The 9,640-nt window shown below is 38.4% G+C and overlaps 1 protein-coding gene across 2 annotated transcripts in view; it reads right to left on the reverse strand.

Moving 5' to 3' along the window:
- rap1gds1 (RAP1, GTP-GDP dissociation stimulator 1) overlaps positions 1–9,640 on the reverse strand; it is a 33,733-nt gene that overhangs the window by 13,796 nt on the left and 10,297 nt on the right. The window contains exons 5-7 of one of the 2 annotated variants that reach the window (XM_023423848.2): positions 5,857–6,003; positions 1,991–2,119; positions 795–920 (exon numbers count right to left, since the gene is read on the reverse strand). In XM_023423848.2, coding sequence (XP_023279616.1) covers positions 795–920; positions 1,991–2,119; positions 5,857–6,003 — 402 coding nt within the window. The remainder of the gene's footprint in view (positions 1–794; positions 921–1,990; positions 2,120–5,856; positions 6,004–9,640) is intronic. The other variant, XM_023423849.2, reaches the window with a different exon arrangement.

A 9,640-nucleotide genomic window follows, 5' to 3' on the forward strand; every position in this document is an offset into this window, starting at 1 on the left:
GGCCGCCACTGCTAAATGAATGTAGAGGAAACACTGGATATGGAACAGTAAGGTCTATTGAAATGTCTATACAGTTAGCCCTTGCTGACCAGACAAAACAAGACATCCTAAGATGTCACAATGAACTCTGGAAACCTGTAATGGCTGACATTTTATAGACCAAACAAACAATTAATAGATTAACTGATAACAAATATAACTGCTTCTTGCAGAAATATGTAGGAAATAATTTATTATATTATATAATTTTGAAACCACATTTACCACATCAGTGCACTAAATAATCCATCTTATTATGATTTTTGACTTTTTCAAATAATAAGTGTTCAGTTGTTTTTCTAGAAACCACACAGAATAAACAACACACAGAATAAGAAAAGAAAAAGCTGGCGAGAGAGGTTTCTCTAGAGGAGTTAAGTAGGACGTTGTCCTGGAGACTGACAATGTGGGAGCACCCAGTGTGCCTTGAATGGTGATAACAACAGTCAGTAAGATGCTCTCTCTGCAGGCAGACACACACACACACACACACACACACACACGCTGATGACATGTTTAAAAAAGAGCAGCTGAGCAAACGCAGGAGCTGTCTGCCATGACTGTGCAGTTAGCAGCTAGCCTGGAAAGCATGACTCACACTGAGCGGATAAATGACTGCACAGTCGATGGACATGATTTTCATCTAAAGGCATGAGGGAACACTGCTGTCTGTCACTTTACCGTGTGTGAAATCATATTTCCCATACAGTGGAAGTGGCCTTTTGTAGAGCTTAATAATGAAAAAAGCACATTACCATTTTCTGCAAGTGGAGCCAGGACCTCAAAAATCATCTCCTTCTTCTCATGCTCTGTCTGCTTCTGGAAAAGACGCACCAGCTCCTCAGCTATGTTGGTGGAGGCAAACTGCTCTTTGCTGGACTCTGAAAACACAAGAGGATTATCACAGGCATGTCATAACAGAGACTCTGTCCTTTACAGTCTCCACGTCCCAAATTACACTTTGTCTGCACTCTCTTGTTTAACCCAATACATTTAATGTGCTTTCAACTCAGGTTAATGAGCCCATTTTCTGCATGTGAGGTTTCTGCAGTAGGAACTAATTTCCAAATGAAATCACAATTAGTCAAAAATCATTTTACATTTATAAACATTTTTTTATTGCTGAAAGAGAGAAAAAAAGAAATATATAATATTTAAAGGAAATGTTTTGTGTGTGTTTGAGTGACAAACACTTGTTCGGGTTGTAATGCAACACAAAATATGTTAACATTCATTGATAAGAATGAAACATTAGCAGAAAGCGCAAGAAAGCTAAAGAAAGAAACATTGTGGCTCTCGGGCCTTCTGGCTATTAAACTGACTTTATACTCGACCCATGAAGTTCAAGACAATCCTACTATAGAAAGTGGAATGTTTTTGATTTATGTTTCAATTTCAGATTTCAGCTGTTTCATAGACACCATAGCCACACTGTAACCCCTTAACACAAAACTATGAATTTTTCCCGTTGCATTTTGCTAATATAGTTGATGATTAAATTATTTGACTGGCTATGTTGAAATAAGTTCCCTGTCTAGAAACTGGAAAATTGAGTGTCATCATGAAATGCAGAAAATATGGAATATATATTTCTTCAATGATCCTAAACCAACACAATCAAAAACTGCTTCAATATATCTGGAAAAATATCTACAGCTCATTCACAACGTCTTCAGACCCCTTGGATTTCTTCACAGTGTTATGTTGGTGTTTTATGCCAAAATTTTAAAAAATCATATTTCCCCTCGTCAGTCTGATGTAAGTATTCAGACACTTTACTCAGTTCTTAGTTAAAGAAGACGGGTGCCAAAGTTTCTGTCTGTAAAATTCCGCTTTCCATCATTATGATGTGCTGAGTGTAAACTCATGAGGGAAAAATGAATTTAAACTTACTAATCACCTCAGTAAGTTGCTTTGTTTGGCTCAACAACAGAGATTTAGCTTTACTCACCAAGCTCAGCCAAATTCCCAAAGGCAATAAGACACATCTCTGTCAGGGCTGTGTTGTGGGAATGGATGCCTAGCAGCTTCACCAGTGTGGGAATCACACCCATACTGATCAGCTGGGCTTGTAAGGAATCTGCAATAAACAGAGACACAGAGAGACAGGCAGTCGATTGGTTGTTCTAAACATGGTACAGAGAAAAGCATGTGGGACATGTTGACTTAAAAAACACAGTGACCATTTGTATAACTATGGTTTAAAACATGTAAGCTTAAAACACTGGAAAGCAGATGATACCATTATGGGTATATAGGGACACCTTTAGGGAACTTAGTCTTAGATGTAATAACTAAGTCACTTTAGAAAGAAAGAATAAAAACTCTCCTCTTTTGAGTGAAAACACAGGCATTTACCATTTTCTTCTAATTACCATTACGCTTTAAAACCACATTACATAGGCTAACATTACTGTCCATTCACACTGTAATGATGTCACCAACAATACATTCCTGCCTGATGTAAAACTGGGAAACCACAGTAAACAAACTTATGAAAAAGCTCCCAAACCCCAAAAGAAAATGAATAGATTGAAGTATTAGCTATTAGAAGCACCTGAAGAGCAAAAAGAAAGCATTCAGATTTTTCTTAAAAAACAGAATAAATGAATCAATGGAGGGAGACAAGAGTGTGTAGATGAGCAGAACAGAAGACAGAAGGAAAAGGTTTTAATGACAATACTCAGATCCTTATTCTGTCAGTCAGAACCTTCAGTAGCAGCACCAGCTAAACCAGAAAGAGTAAATGTAACAGTAAGTAAATAAAGTAAAAGTGTAGTTAAAAACAGTATTACAATTAAGTAATGACACGACAGATAGGTGCAACGTACAGTTTAAACACCGATAAAATATTATATTATTTCAGCCTTAAGGTCAGACAGAATGGAAAATCTGAAACTGATTCTGAATCTGCTTCCTGAAAGACACAGAAACAATAAGAGGACACTGTTCTTCCAGTGCAAATGAAACTAAAGCATCATCTCTAGGACCTATTTTATTTCATGTGCTTAATTATAATCCCATTGTTGTACTTAGTAACTCTTTAACTGACTGTTTATTGATCTATGAGCCTTAAGACTTTGATGTAATGTTAATTTTACTGGCTTACATAGAAAAACAAAGGGAAGGGCAAGAATATGAAAATAGCACCAGTGTGAGAGAGAAGCCACTTATCAACTGCACCATGGTCTGATCTACAATACACCTTACAAGCACATTAATCAACCTTGTTGACCATTAAAACACATGACTCACGGATTATATTAGATCTCATTAAGCGAGGAGAAATCCAAGCTGTTTGGTTGTCAACAAAAATATATAAAAAAATATAAATGAGTAAATGAATGTATATGTAAAGAAATGCACAATTTAGAGTGTGATCTCTTATAACCAGATATGTCTAGGGCTGGGTATTGTTCAAAAATGTTCAGTACTGATACTGATTCTTAACGAGACCTTTTTAAATGCCATTTTTATCAAACCCATTTTAGCAAAAGGAAAATGGCAATATACACAACTGTAAATTTTTAGTTTTATTTTGAAGCTCGGTCCCTTTACTCACTCAAACCTGTTTGTGTAAATAAACAACCAACAGCCAACCGATGAGATTTACTCATTTACTCCTTAGGTATCGAATGACAAGACATCAATCCTCGATAGTATCAAACCAATTCAGTCGTTCCATAAAAGTATTGATGGTCGATACCCAGCCCTAAATAAATCTGTATGGATTACCCCACTTACTGTGTAAACCATGGCCAACTACCAATGATAATGTTACTTTACTAATGCCAATTAGAGTATTGACAGAGACCACATTATAACCATTAAATGTAAAAAGATTTATGATTATGAATAGTAAAAATTAGAAATGAAGAATTAGTCTGGCTCTAGTGGTAATCTGTGAAACATTGGCCTCATTGACGATAAAACATTTAAAACATTTACATTCAAGTTAACATTATATGACCCTGTAAGAATACTCATCGGGCATTATTGTGTGTACTGTCATGGTTGTCACAAGAATATCTTACATAGATTCATGTCCTTTTCTTGAGAGATTCCTTTTAACTGATGCAGCTGATGTGTTAGTAAGTGGGAAGCTGCCTCAACATTAGCTCGATATGAAGAGTCAGCTAGATGCTGAAAGCTGCTGAAAGCTGCAGAAAGCTGCAGAAAGCTGCAGAAAGCTTCAAAAACTCATCCACTCTGTTAGTACAACCCCAAAACCTCCCGTCACCCAGCCAAACACATCCAAGCATGATCCAGTGCCAAGAGACACTTTGGCAGGAGCTGCGAGTCTGTCGGATCACATACTTGCTGCTGTCGACGAGCCTCGTTATCACAAAGACACAAACTGCAGGATCGTCCAGATAGAAAGTCGATTGAAAGTGATGATGATACATTATGATAGAGACATATAGAAAAGGAATCATAAGCTGTATGTAAACTGTGCCTTGATAGCATTAAATCTGGGTGAAATCATTTCAGTCTATGCCTTTTTTAAAAATATATGTGGGTATTTTATGTTGAATCTGTAAAAAGTTACCACTAGATTATTAGATTATTGGATATATGTATTTTGAAAATATGTTACAAAAGTTATCAGACAGGTACATAAATACTGTCCTGCACCCAAAAGAACATTTTCAAGAAATAAGCTTGGTCACTTTGTTTCAAAGAGCCGGGTGAGAAAAGTGTGTGTGAAGTAAAGAGCTTGGGTCAGGATGTGATTAGCCTAGCTTCGCATAAGGACTGGGAACAGGGGGAAACAGCTAGCCTAGCTCTGTCCAAAGCTCAAAAATACACCTACCAACATCGCCGAGGCTAATTAACAACGAATTAACACTTTGTGTGAGGCAGTGCTTCATAAATGCTAACGTCATATGCAACATTCTCACAATGACAAGTATCAACATGTTGATGTTTAGCAGATAATATTTAACATGGTCACCATCTAATTAGCAGCAAACACAAAGTACAGCTGAGGCTGATGGGAATGTCATTAGTTTTAGACATCGGTCACATATCAAGTATTGTACAAATTTAAATTTTGACCAAATGATGTCGCTGGATGAAAATTCAAGATAATAATTATTACAGACCATTCTCACGTTTATCAAATTTAACAGCAACACACGAAATAGTGATCCATTCATATGGAGATATTTCCCTCAAAACCACAAGCATCAACTTAATAGTGGCACTAAAGGAAAAGTCAATGGATCATCAAGATTGTTATGATACATCATCTGGGAACCATGAATGTCTGTACAAAATTTTATGACAATCATCTTGTGGATAGAGATATTTCACTGGATAACTAACAACTTTGAGCTGCTGGTGTTGCTGGACATGAAGTCAGGGGGAGTACCAAAGTCATAAGAACTCATAATCTGAGGACCCTGACTTCTCTATAAAAAATTCATGACAATCCAATAGTTGTCAAGATATTTCAGTCTGGACCAACTGACAGACCCGACATTACCATCTCTAGAGCCATGCCACTGCCATGGCTACAAAAACATGGAGGGGAACTAACTAATGAATATGTTCTATCTGCTGAATCTATTAACACAGCAGACTTACAGAGGGAATGGTAGAGGGAGGAAGGGCACTGCTACAATTACCTCAGAGGTGAAGTTGAAAAAGCAACAGAGAGCATGGTGGAAAGATCAGGAGAAAGGTCAGTCCAGACTAGAAAAGCACAGAATCCTCTGGTTCAGTTCAACCCTACTGTCTGTGTATAAGAAAGAGAACATTCGCTGATTAGTTGAGATTAGTTAACAGTTGTTCTTGGGGGAAGATGGTCATTACCATTATCATTGCTATAGTTCATCAGCATGCCACAAAAGACAGTCAAGAGCTTCTCATTTTCCGGCTCAGTATTTTGGTAGAGGGATTTAATGTGTTCAGCTACTATCTGAGCCCCTCCTGCCAGGTCAACTGCACTCCTGCCCTCATCTGCAAAACAAAGAGGCCAGGACACAAATCAACCACAAAGCAAAGGAGAAAGGAAAAGAAAAATAACCACAACTTGAAAATACACATGTAAGCAATGCTAAGTAAGCAGTATAAAACATATAAATCAATGCAAACTCAGGCTATAAAGTGTATAGAGGAAAGAATTATGACCACAGCTATATGACATGAAGTAAATCCAAGCCTACGTTCTAAGCATGGTGAATAAGGATTCACCTTCTATCTGATAAAGGCTTTTTATTGTTCAGATCCATACAAGAAGCTGGAGTTGGATTTCTTTAATGCTGCAATTGACATTGGTGGCCACAATTCTTCCCTTATAAAATATATTTCCAGACTATGCAACAGAATAAAGCTAAAGCTGTCCTGGCAGAGTTAATACCATTATTTTATTACAGCCCAGAATTAAAACTCAACACAATCAACTGCAGCAAAATCAAAGGAACCGCAGTCTTTAAAAAAAATCTGAAAAGAAGCTTGAATAAACCGTCCATTGAGAGTGAATATGTTTGGCATAATCAAGCCTTAATGTGGTGTCCACTTCCAGATTGTAGTCCTTTGAAGGACACTTTACCTTCCATATTGATACTCATCACAAGTTCCGTCATCACTGTTGTTCTTTCATTTTCTTTAAAGAAACAACAAATGCACAGTAGTCAACACTGTGTCTCTAGGAGGGCTTTGTATGGGAGAAGAGCTGCCAAAGGAAGCGTTACATGAGTCAGTCCTCTCAGTATCAGTGCATCTGCTACTTTCAGTCGCTCGTGGCAGCGCGCCACGCCTTCACTCTCAACAACAAGGAAATGTCATGTACATCATATTCTGTACTGTTCATGCTGACTCAACTATTTGTTTCACGAAAAAGCAGTGGCCATTCTAGAGTCTGTTGGGGCCCTGGGTAAATAATTGGCCCTGTGACCCACAACAATGGGCCCCTCCAATCAGTGGTCATCACCATTATGAAATAAATAATCCGACACCGACAAAAAAATGTACGAACATGTTTTTTATTCCAAATGTTCACTTTAGTAGAATTTTGAAAATAGAAATGTAAAACAATTGAAAAACATTATAATTTTCGAAATATAGATTATAAAGAACAATAAAAATCTAAATAAATAACTAAATAATCATCAACACACAAAGCACTTTTAGGGAGGTTTCCTATTGAGATGTTAATTGAAAATCATCCATTGGTTTTTAAGGGGGAGGGAGCCACATTTTGAGACATGGGAGTTTGTCAGCCCTTGTGGGGCCCCCTCACAGCCTGAGGCCCCAAGCAGTTGCCTTTCTTGCCTGTCCACAATGTGTGCCTCTGATGACAAGGCAGCAGACTTCACTGTGACACAGGAATAAAGTGAGCAGGAACTTAAGTAAAGTGACGAATTTAGCTATGGCTAGTCCTTAGCTAGCACAAAGGTATCAGCCTAGGTGGGAGCTCCCTACAAGGATCAGAAGCATAACAGCTCTAACTGCGCTAATGTAACAGACAATGATAACTGTTTATGTTCCTGCACCTCGTGAGATACAGATGAGTTGACGTGAGTTAAACGTTCTCGGTATGTTCCTTCGGATGCTCGTTCGGATGCTTCCGTTTCAGGTGGCTGAACAGATTTGTCTTATTACCTGAGGAAGTGTTGCTTGTTTCCTGGCATACCCGAAACGCTGCCACGCTACTGACGTTGAGTCCTTTTTGGTATTTTTTTTGTCAACATTCATGCTGCTAGCTCACGTTGAATTGTTTTTCAAATATCTCATAAAGGACCCTACGATAGATACACATTATATAATTTGGCCAATCAGCACAGCCATCTAGTAGGCAATCATTCTATTGGTTTGTGAAGGTAGTTTGGATTCACGTTATTAGGGCAGACCAAGTTCAGTTGGTCTGATGGTGAAATCTCACAATCTCTATGATTTGCTTGAAAAGTAGATCATGGATGTCTTCAAGATTGATTACGATATTTAATCGCCCAGCCCTGGTACTAACTGAAACATATTTAACAGCACGTGTGCAAATAAAAAAATATTACACGGCCTCAATTTGTTTCCAACTAAAAGGTTGATAACACAACTACAATGATGATGCGCTGAGCAGTGCACTCAACAGCGCCTACGGTCATCTAGTCTGCTGTGGGCCATAAAACCTTCTTAAAGATGCTGCTGGACCAGTGATATCCTTTGCGTCTAAGTGGACTGAGCGGACATTTTTGGGCTTTGGAAGTAAAAAGAACTATTTTATCACAGAGGTATGGAGGCGTTCATACCGTTTATAAAGTTTAAAGTAAGAGCATTTCTCGCAGGCTCTAATTTACCCAGGCAGATTAAGACCCACTCAGGTAGATATTATCACTTGGTTTCAATTTAAATTAATCTTACATTAGAACCTTATTTCACTCTGTTCAAACAAACTAACTTTTGGCCACACACCTGTCTGAAGTGCAGTGCACTGCAGTAACTGAGTGGGGACTAGAAGCTTCTCTGTGCACAGCCATATAGGTAGCGTCTACCAGTAGTGTGCATGTGAGACGTTTACAGTACATTTTAAATTGTAGCAACAGAAAATAACATGGGTTGTATTCTCACCTTCTAAAGAGTCACACACTGCGCCAGCCACCACTACAAGTCAATTCTCAGCCTATAGTTTAAAGTAGAAATAATTAAAAACATGTGTTTTTTGGTATTCAAATAAATTAAATCATTTTAGCTGTAAATGTCTCCTCGTATTCACTTAAGGAAAAACACATTATCTGATAAATTTTCATAGTGCTGACTGAAGCAATTCTAGTGTCTTGGGGTCCTGTACACCAGTGATGGAGCATGAGATGGACGCGCGTGGGTGAATTGGTACTGGGCCATCATGGTGAAGAGCGAGCTGAGCATGAAACAGCAGCTTTTGACTCGCAAATAAGTGAAAGAAATTTCCTTTGCAGAGTGTGTGGGCTCAGTGTGCTCCAACAAAACGCTTGTTGGACCATCTGACAGTCTCTGACAGGACGTCTACACAGAAGAGATTCAGCTGCTTTTTCAGTCGGCAGCCTCATGGCACCTCATGTACATCTCATGGAACACATACACTCCCATTTTAATCAGCTGTCTACATGGGAACTTAATGCTTTTACTTGTGCTTTACGTGACCTGAAACAGATTTTTACACTTCAAGTCTATTTTCCTGCATTTTATACATGTAGCTAAAGTCATTATGTACTGGGCTCTGACTGCCTGAAGGCCTCCTGTGTAGATACACAGAGCATCAGAGCTGCTGCTGCTCTGCTAATGTGCTGCTCAGGCTCCACAGACGTTACCTTTACCCTCATCAATAAAGACGTCTGAAAATATTTTAAAGATTATGACTTCTTGAAATATTTTACTAAATTCGTGACATGAAAATACTTTGAATTGTTCACGTCTACAACATAAGTACTGTGTACTGTATTTGATCGTGTTGTAATGAAAGTGATTTCAGAAGATCCCGTTTCATGTATTCTACTGAACTGACCAAGACAATGTCTCACATATCACAAGCGTGTTTCTGTTAGGTAGCAAGCAGCTGCTTCTCCACACTCTCCCAGTGCATCTACCATAAAACCATGCCAGCTTGCTGAGACCCCCCCCCCCC

The sequence above is a fragment of the Seriola lalandi genome, unplaced genomic scaffold (assembly GCF_002814215.2).
Source record: "Seriola lalandi dorsalis isolate HSWRI2012SDOR001 ecotype SW California unplaced genomic scaffold, Sedor1 jcf7180002054694, whole genome shotgun sequence".
NCBI lineage: Eukaryota > Metazoa > Chordata > Actinopteri > Carangiformes > Carangidae > Seriola > Seriola lalandi.